This window comes from Humulus lupulus, chromosome 8 (genome assembly GCF_963169125.1).
Source record: "Humulus lupulus chromosome 8, drHumLupu1.1, whole genome shotgun sequence".
In the NCBI taxonomy this organism is placed as follows: domain Eukaryota; kingdom Viridiplantae; phylum Streptophyta; class Magnoliopsida; order Rosales; family Cannabaceae; genus Humulus; species Humulus lupulus.
The window spans coordinates 28,799,489-28,817,028 of record NC_084800.1 but is presented as its reverse complement, the minus strand read 5'-3'; the positions used below and the strand labels follow the sequence as shown (position 1 = coordinate 28,817,028).

At 35.7% G+C, this 17,540-nt stretch overlaps 3 protein-coding genes and 1 long non-coding RNA gene across 4 annotated transcripts; 2 read left to right on the top strand and 2 right to left on the bottom strand.

Moving 5' to 3' along the window:
- Positions 1–4,612: 4,612 nt before the first annotated feature.
- Positions 4,613–6,934, top strand: LOC133796576 (BTB/POZ and TAZ domain-containing protein 3). The gene is made up of 6 exons (XM_062234151.1): positions 4,613–4,885; positions 5,088–5,497; positions 5,586–5,716; positions 5,840–6,146; positions 6,249–6,562; positions 6,643–6,934. The coding sequence occupies exons 1-6, from the start codon at positions 4,834–4,836 to the stop codon at positions 6,770–6,772; spliced, it is 1,344 nt and encodes a 447-aa protein (XP_062090135.1). The 5' UTR covers positions 4,613–4,833; the 3' UTR covers positions 6,773–6,934.
- A 212-nt stretch (positions 6,935–7,146) lies between these two features.
- On the bottom strand, positions 7,147–8,255 carry LOC133796577 (uncharacterized). The gene is made up of 4 exons (XR_009875490.1): positions 8,116–8,255; positions 7,644–7,815; positions 7,449–7,555; positions 7,147–7,350 (listed from the first exon to the last, which is right to left on the bottom strand). It is a non-coding gene; the product is annotated as an uncharacterized LOC133796577 (long non-coding RNA).
- Positions 8,256–8,337: 82 nt separating this feature from the next.
- Positions 8,338–11,025, top strand: LOC133796575 (acyl-coenzyme A thioesterase 4, mitochondrial). Its single transcript, XM_062234150.1, has 5 exons — positions 8,338–9,131; positions 9,321–9,498; positions 9,761–10,233; positions 10,455–10,583; positions 10,712–11,025. The coding sequence occupies exons 1-5, from the start codon at positions 8,496–8,498 to the stop codon at positions 10,877–10,879; spliced, it is 1,584 nt and encodes a 527-aa protein (XP_062090134.1). The 5' UTR covers positions 8,338–8,495; the 3' UTR covers positions 10,880–11,025.
- Positions 11,026–11,142: 117 nt separating this feature from the next.
- LOC133796574 (formin-like protein 2) lies at positions 11,143–15,056 on the bottom strand. The gene is made up of 4 exons (XM_062234149.1): positions 12,980–15,056; positions 12,629–12,828; positions 12,242–12,486; positions 11,143–12,155 (listed from the first exon to the last, which is right to left on the bottom strand). The coding sequence occupies exons 1-4, from the start codon at positions 14,494–14,496 to the stop codon at positions 11,313–11,315; spliced, it is 2,805 nt and encodes a 934-aa protein (XP_062090133.1). The 5' UTR covers positions 14,497–15,056; the 3' UTR covers positions 11,143–11,312.
- Between the last annotated feature and the right edge of the window lie 2,484 nt (positions 15,057–17,540).

Sequence of the window (17,540 nt, the reverse complement as noted above, 5' to 3'; positions counted from 1 at the left end):
GACGTAGGTCATTACCATTCTTTGGGGCCGAACCACTATAAATCCTTGGTGTTTTCTTCTTTTCCATTGGATTAAAGTCTGAATTGTTATTTTATCTTTTGTCGTACATTTGACTCCGTGTCGTTGGCCAAATCAAGGGTCAACAATATATTATATGTTTAATGTAATATTAAATATTATACATGTATTTTAAATTTAAGTTTCTTGCTAGTTTTTTTTTAAATCAATTTGTTACTAATTGACAATAGATTATATTATATATTTAATATGATATTATTCTAAAAAGTGAGTTTAAGTTTAATTAAATTTTATTTAAGTTTGTTGACACCGTTTTTCGTCAACTTAAAATGTATAGCAATTAAACAATAGGAACTATGGCACAGATAAATAAGATGGTAGAACAACAAGAATTTTACGTAGTTCAACAGTTAACTCTACCTAGTCCACGAGTCTAGTTTATTAAGACTTTGAGTTTTCTGGAAATCCTTCAGGGATGAATTCTCCAAAATTTCTCTCAAGATATCAAAAGATCTGTCCTTTACAAATGTTCATGAACTCTCTATTTATAGAGAGTTTTCAGAGTTCATTCCCACATATTTCGGGAAGATACTTCTGCTTATTAATTAAAATAATGATATTAAATATGGTAACTCCTATATACAAGGAAACGTCCCCTGAAGACCAGAGGGCGAATAACAGAATTGTTATTATCCCTTTAATGTTGGGATGTTACAACAATAAATATCCTTAAACGTTCGGAACGCGTTACATCAGATGACTCATTAAATCTTTCGAGGTCAACAACCAGCATCATGTCGGTCAAGGTTTATAGATAAGTTACGAACTAGCCGCCTTACTCCAAGACCAGCTCAGGTAGATACCATCGAGGCTGTTACATTTCGAGCTTGTACTCTTAAAGCTCGGGCTACTTGATCCGGAGACACCCGACAACAAATATATCCCAATGCTATGTCTTTCGAGGTTAAATGTCTTCGAGGTTGCCATCTTGATTTGAGGGTTTAACATCTGGACCACGAACATGCGTTTTAGATATCTCGAGCTCACACTTGACGAGTCCAGTTTTCGAGGTCACAGTCTCTGGTCTCGAAATCTGGGTGTAACAAAGTTATAAAATAATTTTATTATTTTTAAATAATTATCATTGTAAAATATCTCAAAAATATCATATTTTAATTTGTTTAATTATTTATTATTTTTAAATAATTATCATTGTAAAATATCTAAAAAAATATCATATTTTAATTTGTTTAATTATTTATTATTTTTAAAAAATTATCATTGTAAAATATCTAAAAAAATATCATATTTTAATTTTTTTAATTATTTATTTTATTTTATTTAAGTTTAAATATTTACAAACTACTGTTAAATATAATAATATTTCATTTTAAAATCAAGAATTTCATTTATCTACACACTTATTATATAGAAGAGATATAGACATAAATAGTAAAGTATAAATATGAGATCATAATACCATGAAGTCCAAGGATTAATATTTTTTTGGTGCTTGTATTTTAACATAATTTTTTTATTTAAAAAAAAAATTAATCCTAAATTTTGTCCATTGGTCAATAATGATTTTTAGAACCTAAATTTAGTTAAAATATATTTAAATATAAATATAGATAGATTAATGTCTTTCGTGAATTCAAGCATTTTTTAAGTCAATAACCCCATAAATAAAATTTTGGGTAATTTTTTTTTTTTTGACAAAAATGAAATTTATGAACTATTTTTAATTATTTGATAAAACAAAAGTCTAAAAATATATATTTTCTAAATAAAGAGTATATCATAAATTAAGTAAACATATAGAAATCCAAAATAGTATATGTATTGAAATATGGTTAAAATGATGCAATATTGTACCAAAGGTTTAATATATAGGAAGAGCTATTTTGTCCTTGTGTATAAGTATGAGATCATAAAACCATGAGTTGTGAAGAACATTATAGAAGGAAAGAAATATAAATAGGGATTTTTTTTCATATTTATGGGATTTTTAAGGATGTTTTACAAAAATATAGATATTTAATTTTTCTACTTTTTTTATGGCTTTTTGATTTGAAAGTCATAATTATCAAATTTTATTTCCCATAAATTTTAAAAAATATATAATTATGCCACATTTTTTATGATAGTTATGTTTTTTTTAGGTCATTTTTTTTATTTTTTCCTTTATTTTTTAAATATTTTTTCAGTTTTTTTCTTTCTTTTTTCCTTTACTTATTTTTTCTTTCATTTTTTCCATTTTCTTTTTTTCCACCAATTTTTTCCTTTATCTTTTTTTTTTCTTTCCATTCTTCTTCTTCTTCTTCTTCTTCTCATTTTTATTTATTTGTTTTTCTTTTTGTGCATATTTTTTCAGTTTTTTTCTCTCTTTTTCTTCTTATGTTTTTTTCCTTTTTTTTTTTTTTTTTTTTCTACCAATTTTTTCATTCATCTTTTTTTTCCATTATTTTTCTTTTCATTTTATTCATTCATCTGTTTTTTTTTTTCCTTCATCATTTCATTCCTCAGTTTTTTTCCTTCTTTTTTTTTTTTCATTTTTTGTACTTATTCTTTTCTCATTATATTTTTTTTTCTTTTTTTCACACATATAATTTAACATTACATAATTATTTTAATATTTTTTTATTTATTATAATTCATTATTGTAATTTTTTTTTATAATTTTTTCCACTATATATAAAAAAATTCAAATTAATTTTTTCTGCATTTTCTTTTAGTATAACCCTTATAAGAACACCCAAATTTGGAAAGAAAACTAATAAAAATATGAAAACGTGAATGAATAACCAAATACCTTGACGGGAACATTCAAATCTAGAAAAAAAATTATATGAAAATGTGAATAAGTAACCAGTTATCCTAGTGGCAACATCCAAATCTGGAAAAAAATATATGAAAACTTGAATGTGTAACTATTAACCGTGATAGAAACATCCAAATTCGGAAAGAAAAAAAAACTGATATGAAAATGTGAATGGGTAACCAGTTACTCTGATGGAAACATTTAAATATGAAGAAAAAAAAATATGATGAAAATGTGAATGGGTAACCAGTTAACTTAGTGGGAACATCCAAATTTGGAAAGAAAAAAAATTAGATATGAAAACTTGAATGGATAACCAGTAACCCTGATAGGAATATCCAAATTTGGAAATAAGAAAATATATATTAAAAACATGAATGGGTGACTAGTTACCCTAATGTAAACATTCAAATTTGAAAAGAAAAAAAAAATGATTTGAAAAAATGAATGAGTACATGGTTACCCTAATGGAAACATCTAAATTTGAAAAAAAAAATTATATATGAAAACGTGATTATTATTAGTTACGTAACCCAAACAAAGAACAAAATAATCATGATCTTTAAAAAAACGTAAAAAAAAAGTTAGAACAAAAAATTTGGTTTGATTTTTTTTATGTATAGTAAAAAAAATAAGTACAATAATAAAAAATTACAAATAATAATATATTTTGAGTTGAAGGGGAGACAACTTAATAAGAAGTTTTTTCCAAATTTTTTTGACAAATAGGGATAATAAATAAGACGTCGATGAGAAGAGGAGTTGAAGAGATAAAAACTAAAAATATTAAAGTGAAAATATATTAGTGATTTTAAATTGTAACATTAAATTATGAAAAATAAACATTAAACAATATAAAAAATAATAAAATAGATTAAGTTCCTTTTTTAAAATACTAAGCCAATATTGTAATGAAACTAACATGAAAATAATTAAATAAAAAATACTTAAATGACTAAAATAATCTCTTAATTTAAATAAACTTAATTAAGAGTAAAATTATAACATAAAAACTAAATCCATAAAATTAAAATTAAAAAAAAGTAATAAAATAAGTTCTTTTGAAAAAAGCCAAATTTTTGTAAACTTGTTAAAAAAACACATAAAAGTTGTAATTTTTTCGTATAAATAGTAATGTAATCTTCCCCCACCCAAAAAAGTTGTAGTAATCCAAAACGAAAAGCCTATATGAAATGAATTATAGTCCAAGGAAAAAAGGAAAGAAAAATCCAAATGGAAAAGCTTTTATGAAGAAATGGACGGTGAGCAGGTGGGCCCACAAGACATCACATCTACTTCTTGTTTCATTCATCACCGTCCGTCCTTTTCCTTGGCTTTGTGTCAGCCGCCCCCGCACTTTGTCTCCACGTGTCCATCTCCCATTGGGTACATTGTAGGAGTCATGGTCCCACCAACCTTTAGTTTGGCCTTCTTTATGAGATTTTATTTATTTCCTCATATTATCCTCTATTTTAATAATAATTTCAGTAAGATTATTACGGTGTAGTGTGTTGTGTACCATGAATGAATGAATCTCACATGAATATTAAATGTAATAAATAAATGTTGCAATAATAATAATAATAACAATGGTGAAGAGTTGGGTTGAGTTGGTTTACTTTAATAGTAGGAAGGTGGCTAGTTGGGTAATAAGTAAAAAGGGCGGTGGGTGAAGAAGAAAGAGTGAACAGCTCTTATGTTGTGTTGTGATGTGTTCAGTAGTTGCTGACTTAAATACTAATTTGACAAGTTTTTTTTTAAATAAGTAACTGCCTTTAGCCACACACACGTCTCTCTCTTCCTTCTTTTTTCTTTTTGGGGTTTCCCTATCTTATATTATTTCTTCTCTTTTCAATTTGATTGCTTCCTTCTCTTCTGTCTGATAAAAAAAGTGTCTGACTTTGGTAATTGGTGTTCCTTCTCCATGCCAATATATAATATATGAAATGGCGTATGATCCCAGTTAAAGTTAAAGAGCAAGAGGAGGACGAGGCATGGAAGAAACCTGCTGCTTGATGTGCCATCCAAACAAGCCCATACCAATTTGTGGGATTTTCTCTTTTTGATTCCTTTCCTATTCCATCTATTTTTTTTTCTTTCCTTAACATTCCTTTTCCTTCTTCTTATCTTATCTACATAAATAATAATAATAATAATTTATTTATATAATCTTCTTCTTCTTCTTCTTCTCACTTCTAATACGTGTATCTGTCTACCTGATTGTTAAGCTTGTTTATTTGTTATGTAGTAATGGCTTCGCCTGATATTTACTCAGCCTCCTCCTGGCCAATACCACCCCTTTCTCCTTCATCCTCATCCACATCCACTGGGTATTCCATAGACTTGGATATTCGTTTAGACGAATCACATCATAGTCTACCATTAACTTCCAGTTCCACACCCACCACCTCATATAATTATACCATTCCCCACCCACCACCTCTGATTCCTCCTCCTCCTCCTCCTCCTCCTAACAAAACCTCCATAACCACCACTCATGTCAACAACAACTACTCCTGTTGCTCTGTCCCAAAAGAAACATTGGAGACATGGGACAAACTCTTCAAGGAAGGACAGGGTGCGGATGTCTATGTTATTAGTACCCACGACCACGAAGGCTCCTCCTCATCCTATGTTCTAGCTCATTCCAGTGTACTGGTGAGGGTGACCCTTCACCCACTTCAGTTAATTAATTTCATCATCCATATTATACATATTATTCAAAATTGTTGTATGGGTTTTGCAGGGTGCTGCATCACCAGTGATGGCGAATTTATTGCAGCAAGCGAGAGTTAAGAATGGTATGCGATACATTAACATTCCTGGGGTGCCCTACAATTCCCTCCATATGTTTATACGTTTTCTTTACTCATCCTGGTATGTATGTATCTTAATCTTCACATTGTTAATCACATATCTCTATCTGTAATACTATCCAATCCAATCCAATCCAACCACCTAATTAATGATACTAGTAATACATGCCTCTTTGTTGTGCAGCTTTGAAAAGGAGGAAATGAACAAGTTCGTTCTCCACCTCTTGCTCCTATCGCACTCCTACTCGGTTCCATCATTGAAAAGGACTTGTATACACTTCATTGAGCAGGGTTGGCTGACCAACGAGAGCGTGGTAGATGTGCTTCAGTTAGCAAGGAACTGCGATGCACCACGCCTCTCCTTGGTTTGTGTGCGTAGGATTGTCAAAGATTTCAAGGCCATATCTTCAACCCAAGGTTGGAAAGTAATGAAGAGGGTTAATCCTGCTCTTGAACAGGAGTTACTAGAAGCCGTAGTAGAGGCAGATACTGTAAGCCACTTCTTCTTCTGCTTCCAATACTTTCCTTGGCTATATATATATATATATATTTTTTTTTTATTTGGGCTTATGCTTTACTTTGTTCTATTTCAGACAAAGGAAGAGAGGTTAAAGAGAATGGAAGAGAAGAAAGTATACTTACAACTGAATGAGGCAATGGAAGCCATACTTCACATATGCAGGGATGGTTGCAGAACAATAGGCCCACGTGACAAAGTGCTTAAAGGGAGTCAAGTTGCCTGTGGCTTCCCGGCATGTAAAGGGCTTGAAACCTTAGTCCGCCATTTCTCCAGTTGCAAAACTCGTGTTCCAGGGGGCTGTGTACACTGCAAGCGCATGTGGCAGCTTCTTGAGCTGCATTCTCGTTTGTGTAACGACCCTGATACATGCAAAGTCCCGCTTTGCAGGTAAGGCTTCACTACTGAATATGCTTGGCCATGTGCTTTTGAGTTTTGATATCTTCTATAATATGGTCTTGGTTTTTTAGGCATTTCAAGGAGAAAGTTCTGCATCAGTGCAAGAAGGACGAAGCCAAGTGGAAAGTGTTGGTAAGCAAAGTAATAGCGGCAAAGAATGCAAGGGGAGCCTTCCCTGGTCAGCGCTCCGGTTTCTCATGAGAGTTATGGCCTTCGCACATCTCTTGTTCATAAAAACATGAGGCTAAAATTATGGCCTTCATTATATACATATATATATATTTATCCTCTGCAAAGGGTAGGTAGCCACTTTATGTAAATATCTTAAACATAGAAAGAAATGTGACATTGGGCTTCAGTGGAGGAGATTGAATCATTTGACAAGGAAAACTAAAAATGACATATCACAATTCAGCTCCTGGTTCTTAATTCGAAATTTGGTAACAAACTTACAATACTTTGATTGGTTTTTTTTTTTAAATTCGTTTCTGTTATACATGCATTAATTTGATCAATGCCAAACAATCAACCTCTAGAAAGGGATTGAATGTGATAATCATTCATCAACAGTAGGATAGAGAATAAAACGTAGGTATGTAAATATAAAGAGTAATGGCAGAACAAAGTTTCATAACAAAAGAAGCTTTTAAGAACAAAAGTTTTGAAAAGGAAATTCAAGTTGTGTCTTTCTTTCTTATCCAAAATCCAAAAAGAAAACATGGCACCACTAAACTAAGCCCCATCTGCCAATGTCCTTTTCGATGTACTGATGTAGAGTACTGCATGTCATGAGAGTGAGAGACAAAGACAGAATTCCAAAAACAAGAGTTAAAGAATAAAGGTAAGAATGTGGTTTAATAAAGGGGTCATCACTTACCATTATTTCCACGAATAAAGGCATCGCCATACTTGTTCTTCAACTGCCCATTGACATACTCCGTCTGTTCCATTGCAATATTCATATACCCAGACAAGCTAGAATACCTGCAGTTGTTGCAGTTAGAATAGAATGACATACACATACATAAAGACAATTTTTCATATCTAACATACATATTACTGACTCACTAACCTCTATAGTCGACTCCAGAATTGAGTTTAACCACAACAGGTCGTCCTCGAATGGACTTGAGGAAATCAGCAGGGGTTTTAGTGGTGGTTGACCCTTTCTCTCCCACTCCGCTCATTTTGATTTTGTTTATCTCTATCTGATGAATGATTCTGATGCAATGCAACTCTCTAATCTGTCAATAAAGATAGCATCATTACCATTCTGTTATTATCCTAACACAATTTTGGTAATTATGCTTGCTTGTTTGTTTCAATTCTTAATTTCAATCATCGTGAGAGCATCTACATATGAATTCATTGCAAGGAGGAGAGAAGCATTAATATAGTAATAGAACCAACCAATTCTGCAAATTCCAAAACCCAATCTTTCAACACCACCAGTAAAACAAATTAACCCTTTTTCAGCATAATTACTGATCCCTTAATCTCATTTTTATTTACAAAAAGACAAACAAGGAAGGAAGAAAGCTCACCCAAAAGTTGCGCTTGACTCGCAACTGAAGACTGACTGAGTCAATCCACAAGGAGGAACACCAAATCAAAACTCAAAGGAATCTGCTTTTCATTAATTTTAGGCCTTTTCTTTTCTCGAAAAGGCGTCCTAGGCTGTTGGGCAACCTACGGTGCCTTATAGCAATGCTCTGTCTGTTCTGCCAACTCCCTCACTCAGTCCACAGTCCACACCCAATTAAAGCAAAGCAAAGGCTTTTATGGGTAGGCGGCGTGTTAGTTGGGTTACTTTTACAAGAAGAAGGAAGGAAGAACACAATGACAATCTAAGCTGAAAGGACACCATTGGGATATTCTTTCCTGTCTCATTCTCATTGGGAATTCTGATTCAATCTCTGCTACAATGATGACACCCATTGGAATTAGAATTCGAAAACAAATTCCTCTTTCCTATCACTACTCTTCTATTCAAGCACTCCTCTCTCGCTTCACTCCTACTCCCTACAATCCAATTTCAAATTCATCTTCATCCACCCAAACCATTCCAACCCAATTTCATGAATCTCAATGTACAAACCCCATTTCGAGACCCACCGTCTTTCTCTTTGATCCACCTCCTATCAGATTCACGCATACCAAGTCATTCTCCACAGACCCATCATCATTAGACTTCCCCTCTAATCAACCCCCAGTAGTTTCCACCATCAGCTCACACCATAATATTTCCCAGCCTATTGATGCAGGCTCTTCCATCCGAAAACCCATCAGTTTATGGCCTGGAATGTTCAATTCACCCGTCACAAATGCTCTATGGGAAGCGCGATCCAACATGTTTGAGAAATACGGTGAGCCGACAGCAGATCCTCCTTCGCAGAGCGAATTGGTCACCAAAAGTCCGGCACAGAGCCGGACCAGTATTCTGTACAACTTGTCTTCTGATTATGCACTCAGGGAGCATTATAGAAATCCTTGGAATATGATAAGAATTGGAAAGTTGCTAGAGGATCTTGATGCTCTTGCTGGAACCATTGCATTCAAGGTATCGACGCCTCTCAACCTCTGCTAAATTCTTTAAGAATGCTTTCTATTTTTTAATTGGCAAGGCTCCAAGTTGGATTTCGATAACAACATTGCTCTAGTCTGAGTTTAAATGCTGCAACTTTATTTGAACAATAACATTCTAGTCTATTTTTTATTTTGAAATTGTACGCGTTGGCTTGTGGACCAGCACTGCACCAACGAAGATGGCATGTCAAGGCCTCTACTATTGGTGACTGCTTCTGTTGACAAAATGGTTCTGAAGAAACCAATTAGCATTGACACTGATTTGAGTATTGTTGGTGCTGTTACATGGGTCGGACGGTCGTCCATGGAGATTCAACTCCAAGTGCTTCAGACAACACATGGTATCCTGGATAATACATATCTTGTTTTGATTCACAATCAAGGGACTGAAATGTTTTGTGTTACTGTTTTCAGATGAGTCAGGCTCTGGAGCATTACTGTAATGAAATATGTTGAAGAAAATCTTCATTAATTTTTAGAGGAAGTAGGAGAAAATTTTCATTGTATCACACTGTTATTCATGTGATTTAATTCGAGTTTCAGTAATGCTTTCACTGGTACCTGATTCTGTTTTTCATGCTTATCAATATTGTTGTATTGCAGAATCCTCAGATCCATCGGACTCCGTTTCTCTGGTAGCAAACTTCACATTTGTGGCACGTGATTCAAAGACTGGAAAGTCAGCTGTGATAAACCAGATCTCACCTGAAACTGGTGAAGAAAAATTGCTTTGGAGAGAAGCAGATGAAAGAAACAAAATGAGGAAAATGAAGAGAAAAATTCAAAAAGACTTGGAGTTGGAGAAGCAGTACATTGAGAGGCTCAATGCATTGTTGGCAGAAGGGCGTGTCTTTTGTGACCTGCCTGCACTGGCAGACAGAAACAGCATCCTTATGAAGGATACTTGCCTTGAGAATTCTTTCATTTGCCAGCCTCAGCAAAGGAATATCTATGGTCGGATTTTTGGAGGATTCTTAATGCGTAGAGCTGTTGAATTGGCTTTCTCAACAACATATTCTTTTGCTGGTGTGGTAACACATTTTCTAGAAGTAGATCATGTTGATTTCCTTAGACCTGTGAGTAACCCTTCTTCAAAAAAATCATCTATGTGTTTTGGTTCCTGGAGCATGAATGACACCATTTCATTTACTTGAAAAACAGATAGAATTGCACATTAGTATGCTGTGCGTACGTACTAGAGATCTGGTCTGATTTAGATTTAACATGAGTGTAAACTGGCAATTGATGTGATGTGATTTCCTTGTATAAAGTGGGAATTAATTAATTAACTACGCAGGTGGATGTTGGAGATTTCCTGCGTTTGAAATCCTGTGTTCTGTACACAGAACTTCAGAACCCCACTGAACCTCTGATAAACGTGGAAGTTGTTGCTCACGTTACAAGGCCTGAACTAAGGTCCAGTGAGGTAAGTGCAACTGTTTGAAATGAAATCATGTTAAGAAACAAACAAACCAACCAACCACAGAATTTGTGTCACTGCAAGTGATACTATGTGTTTTGTTTTGTTTTCTTATTCTGCAATTGTTTTGATAGGTATCCAACAAATTCTATTTTACTTTCTCCGTTGGCCCTGAGGCTGTTAAGGACGGTCTACTTGTTCGGAATGTTGTTCCTGCCACTGAAGAGGAAGCCAGACGGGTGCTTGAGCGAATGGATGCTGAGACTCCCCACCCACACTCCCAATACGAAAATGAAATCTAAATGTAGTTTCAAGTTCAAGTGCAGTTTCAAGTTCAAGTGCAATGGCCACCAGACTTGTAGCCTCTCATCTCTCATTATAATAAATAAAAACATGCCACTCAGTTGGTCCAAAGTTACTGGATATAGAATATGGCGACTTGTTCAAATTTGCTTCATTTTCATATTCAACTCTTTCTAACATAGAAAGATGTCCCTCCCACGAAATCCAATGATGGAAATTAATTTTTTTGGCCGACTTTCCTCTTAACTACTATCATACAAGATTGACAAAATCTCAAAATCGTTTTGACTGTAGCATATATTATATTTATAATTACAAAAAAGAAGGTATTAACGTGTAAAATCCTGCAAGCACCATTCAATTCACCTTCACTAGTACTTACAAACCATCCCAGTGACGTTGAAAAGAGAATCGACTAGTGCTTAAACAAAATCATACGCTATGACTCTGTGACGAAGACGAGGTTTCATCATCTGATGATGACCCGAATTGTTGCCTTCCATCGAGTCCAGGGAAGAACGGTAGAACAGTAAGATTTGTAGCAGTTGGAAACTGACGGACCAAACCCACTGTACTTCTCTCGTTAACTTTCCCAACTTCTTTGCATACCTGATCCAGGATGGCAAGGAAGTCCCTCACCACCAAGAATATTCGAAGTGGACGAGCTTCTTCTTTAGCTGAGTTACCATGAAAATACTCTGTTAAATCTTTCACTAGAGACAGGGCAATTTTCTCTTGCCTTTGAAGCTTTTCTATCTCCTGCTCTGCCTTCTTCAAGAAACCATTCATGGCCTCGGAGAATCTCTTGCTGCTCTCTTTTAGAGGAAATTCTTCATTTGATTTCAACACTTGCGCCACTCTAGTAATTCCTCCAGTAAGTTTTGCAACCTCATTGCTAAGTACTTCTGAATCCATGGCAGCCGCTTTCTTTACATTAGTGAGCTCTCCACTCAACCCTGAAACAACTTGCAGACCAAGTTTTCTAAATTCAACATCATCCCAATATGAAGATTGGTCACTCTTATCAGATTCTACATTCTGATTGGTGCCAGAAAGGCGCAATCCTTCTGCTCTGATAATTTCCTGCACAACAAAATGCAAGAGAGTTGTCTTCCCATCAGCACCCTTGACATCCACAAGCTTTAGAAGTGTGTCAAGCTTGAAGGCCTGGGCATCGCCACGGTTGGTGCCAACATTCATACGGTTTCCAGTTTTAAGAACTGCTTCAAGAAGCTTCATAAACATTCGGCTGCTCCTCAATTCTCCACAAGCTACCTGCGGAAAGGAAGCCAGGTCAAGGATCTTCAATGAAAAATATACCATCATACAATTCAATACAAAACCAAACCAAAAACAATTACCTCTAAAGTGTCGAAGGACCTTTTAAGGTAGTCAATTTCTGAATCGAAATTGGCAACATAAAGCAATGCTTCCACTCTCTTGAATGCGAAAGGGATATCCAACACTGCCTTAAGAAACTTCTCAGCTGGACCAAGCTTGAATGGGGATTCATCTTTGTACTCCCTCAGTTTCCATTCTTCCTCTTTGGTTGGCGCCATCTTTAATAAACTCTCAAGAAGTTCCGTCCCCAGTGCATCAGCATTACCTGTTAGCAAGAACAGGAATGGCCACGGCGATCATGTAAAACACAACAAGAGATAAGAAACGATAGCCACAAATCTTAAAAGAAAAAGAAGCAAGCTTGATCCATAAAACAAACATATTGTGCATTCAATTTATTGGATTACCTTCCAGAAGGGCCTCACAGACTTCATCAATGGTGACATTTAGTGCTCTCAGCAATATTGCAATATTCTGAGACTTCTTTGGATCAAGAACGCGATACTCTTGCACTAAAGATGGAAAACTCTGCCGACGAACATTGTCTTTAGGCAACAAATTCGAATTATTAGCCGTGAACAATGTCTCAATCATTTCCTCATTTACTCTGTGCAAATGAAAACAAGAATCTTGAGAAAAACAGAATCCCCAAATAAAGTTATAGCTATGAACATCTTAGATTCTCAGCCATAAAAGAATAAGTTTTACTAATAATAACCAAAAATAAAGAAATAATAAAGTGTTGGCCTTTGTCTTACTGAAAAGAGCTTGATTTCAGCTGATCCCACACCATTGCCCGGTCCGAGCTTGCTCTAACTTTATCCCAATGTAAAGCTTTCAGCTTTGGCTTCGCACTTTCCTCACTGCTTTTCTCCACAGCAACACCATCATTCAGTAATTCTTCAGCTCCAGTCGTACAAACCACTTCAGAATTTTGGAACACAAGCCTTGAAGGCGTCACTAGAGGCGGAGGCCCTGACCTCGTAGCCAGCATTTCCCAAAATCTAGGTGGAGGAGGAGGGGGAGGCGGTGGCGGCAACTTCACCGGAACATACTGCGCTCCATTCCACCCAGGAGACTGCCGTTTCTGCTCCGAAGCATCCGATTTCCTGCAAGGTGAATTCTGGGTATTCCCTGAACCTCTTTCGGATCGCGAAGATAAAGACGACAAAGACGGGGACGACAACAGAGGTATCGGCGGTGGCCGAGATGGAGCCATGAAATTAATTACTGAATCTGGTGACTTGGATTTGAAGCTTGCTGGGCTAAAGTTCGCTGGAGGAGAAAGAGTGTTCGACGCAGTAGTCGTTGGAGAGCCGGACTTTGAGCACGGGTAAGACGGAGTCCTGGAGTTAAAGCTTCTGCTTCTGAAGTTATCAACTTTTAAGCTCTGAAGTTCTCTCTGAGAGCTTGATCCTGTACGGCCTGGACTATCAGCAGAACCTCTCGGCGAGAAGAATTCCTCTTCATCCGCCTCATCTTCAGACCCCACTTGGGGCTGCTCCCTGTGAGTCCGCTTGAAAGTCTTCGGAAGTGGCGGCAGTGGATTAAGCTCCGGCGAGCCCAGTTTTTTATACGGAGAGGCAGAGACGCCGAGTCTTATAGTCGCATTGCTCGAATTAGCAGCGGTTTCTGGGTCGACTCCTCTGGAGTTGACAAGGGTCCCTAGGTAGAGGAACTCGGAGCTGTTGTTGGGCGTTGTCCGAGACTTATGGATGCCGTCGGAGGTAGCCGTGTTGGGCGGGTAAAGGCGGAGGCTATCTGTTCTAGAGGCCTTATCATCGGAGGTGGTATGAAGCTTTCTGTTCCTGCGGTAGTAAAGGAAAGCAGCAGCAAAGGCGGAAATGAGCGCGGCGCAAAGAAGGGAGACAGTGACGGCAATGGCAACGCCATGGCTGTGGGGGTGTGTAGTAGTTTGGGGGAAGAGAAGAGAGGAGATGTTGGCCGGGAAGGAAGTAAGTGCTGTTGGGGAAGGAGGAGGAGGAGGGTACTGATAGGATGGGAAGAAAGGCTTCTCTGATGGGCTGGAGGAGGGGGAGGAGGGGGAGGAGGGGGATGAAGAAGAAGAATCAAAAGGGAGCTTGGGTTGAGGTTGAGGTTGAGGTTGAGGTTGAGGTTGGGGAGACAAGGTTGGAGCTTGGGTTGGAGGAAGGGAATCATCTACGGGGAAAAGGGGCTGGTGGAGGAGATGCCGGCGATGATGGTTGTAAGGGGAGGAGTGAGTAGAGGTGATGGTGATAGTGAGCAGTAACAGTAAAAGGAGTAGAATATGCATTGTGGGGTTTCCAATGACAGTAAGATCAAATGGAGAAGCTGAAGCTGTAGTGTCGGTGTAGTCAAGGCTTGAAGGTGGGTTGGTTGCTCAAGTTTTGTTATGTTATGTTATGTTAGCATAGCAACCCTACATGGTTATGGTTCTTGGTAAAGACTAACAGGGTTGGTGGAAGAAGAGGGAAAGATAGAGCATAGAGGTAGAGAGCAAAGAGAATGGTAGTTCGGCAGAAACAAAGCATCCGTCAAATCATATCATGAAGAAAGGGTAATAGCCAAGTTGCGTGATTATTTTCAGTTTTCACCAGCGAAGTAATAAAGGGTAGAAAGAAACATATAACGTTACAGAAGAGAAATGTAAAAACAAACGGTAATAATGGTTTCTTCTGTAAAGCAACCATTGCATTCATTTGAAGCAGAGGAAAAAAATGAAGAAGAGGTCAAAAAAATCTCTGACAGACACAGTAGATTATTGGGATTTGAATATTTCTTTTTTATTTTTATCTTTTTTGGATTACTTATGAGATTCTTAGCTGCAGTAGAAAAGAAGAAATGAATGATAGATCAACCTGAGCTGTTTACACTATGGGTAATGAAATCAAATCAGAGTATATAACCATAGACTAGTAATAGTACAGTATCCAAAACCTTTTTTATATTTTCATTTTCGTCCTTGCTTCTTTATACCTTAGTGCTCATGCACAGTGAAACAAAAACTGGTGGACTCCACTCCATCCATGGACATGGAATGTTCAATGCATTGCCTTCTCTTTGACTCACTCAATACCAATATACAATAATAATTGTAAAAAATCTCAAGAATCTTTTCTTTTATTTTCTCACGTACACAACATATAATAGTTGGTTGGACTTCTTGTGAGTGATTATCAAATAGAAACACGTGCCAAAAAGTGAAAATGAAAGAATATATGCTATTATCTAGTAAGAAGACTGGACGAGAGTAGAGTAATAAATAATGAATCAGAAATTAAGAGTATAAAGAATAGAAAGAAAAAGGGTTGGTAGAATTTGATTTTTAACCTAACTTCTTCACCTATTATATATATTACATAATAAAATCGTACCGAATGTCCGTAAAATGTACTCCTATACTTACCATCAAATTAAGTTAAAATGACAATTGCTTCCATTCGAATCGAAAGAAGTGTTTAGTTTTGTTTAGCTTTTAATTTGACTTAATAATAAGAATTTAGCTAGAGGGCATTGTTATTATAAGGGAAGGGAAGAATGAGTATAAAAGTGGTACCGACCTGAGGTGAGACTCATTATTTCGAATCTAGTTGGGTTGGGTTGGGGGGACCATAGGCTACGAATAATGGGATCATTTCATTTTAGATTATAAGTAACAAATATATAAGTTCATGCCCATGCAGCACATTTATGTTTGAATTTCCACCACGTTGGAGACATTATAAACAAAATAGTAGTAGTCGTTTTCAGTAGACAATGATCATGATATTATTATTATGAATATGGAATTATTAGTATATAAAAAGATTGGGAGGTGGAATAATGGATCCATCCATCCATCCATCTTTTGGAGTTGAAAAATATCATAATGATAATGGGTTCAAGTCTCCAACTATATTAATAGACCACTCACCTCAACCAATCTTTGTTAAACCTTATGATATTTTTGTCATATAATTTAAAAAAAAAAATCATAGTATCATGCGTAATGCAATTTTATTTTATTTTCTTCTATATTTCTCCTGCTTATTGTAATACATCTCTCTCTAATAATTTCATAGCGGTCACATCACATCATCATCGGTGTCAAAATAAGAGTATTTATTTATTTATTTTAAAAAGAAAATTACGAAAAGGGACATTTTTCCATAATTTTTTTTTTATCTGAACATTTTTCCATAAATTATTATAGAGAAAAAGAGAGGGACATTTAGTTTGGCGTGTCAGGAGAGGAGGTCAGAATGAATCAGATTACAAAAGAAAGAGCAACACAATAAAGAAGTGGAAAACGACGTCGTTGGTCGTCGGCGAGAAGGAGAATGGGCACGGGCTTTGATTATTAACACGAACCCGTGATTTCCGTAGTGCATTTTTTCTTTTCTTTTTGATGTATATAATAATTAGAAGAGTGAGGACACGGGGAGAACAATAGGGGAAAGATTTGGTTTGCTTTACGAGGATGTGCCACGAGTAGATTGTTTATCAAACCGCTCGCACCCCATTACAATTTGCAGTTTGGAATCCTAAACGATGCAGTTACGGATTGTATTTTAGCTGAACCCTACAATACCGTGCAGTTTGTAGTTTTAAGTTTTATGAATGCGGTGCAAATCACACTATTAACACATCATTATATATTAATTTTTTATATTTTTTATTTTCAATTTTAATACCTTTATATTTAATTCATATAATTTTTATAACATAATATTTTTAAAAATTATTATATTTCATACTTTACTAACACATTTTTTATTTCAATCTAAATATATATTTTTTTAATTAAAATATTTATTTCTATATTATATTTTTTATTTGTTATTTTATTGTTTTGTTATAAATTTATTAATTTGTTGTATATTTATTATTTTGTTAAATAATCTTTGATAATGATCTTTGTTATCCAATAAATTAGTATTTGTGACGTGGCAAATAATCTCTTGACACGTGGCTGACACCTGGAGCGTCTGCTAGAGTATCGACCAGGAGACACACCAGAAGCAGGACAGACCTGTTTTTACCACGACCAGACTGGTCGGTGGTTCCGCTGGCAAAGCAACATTTATGGAAAGATCTTATGTATCCCGAATTTATTTCATGCAATCTTCTGAATATCTCATGATTCAGGGGATAATATCTGTAACAATATTGGGCAACCCTCCATGAGCCTATAAAAAGCAGGAGATGGCTCATGGGAAGGGACTTTTTGGAGCCCGGAAATCATAGAGATATAGAAATTATCTGTGAAAACTTGTATTGTTTATGAGGAGTGTTGAAACTCATTGAACCCAAGTTCTCTGATCACACTTTTGTTCCCATATCAATATCATTCTAAGT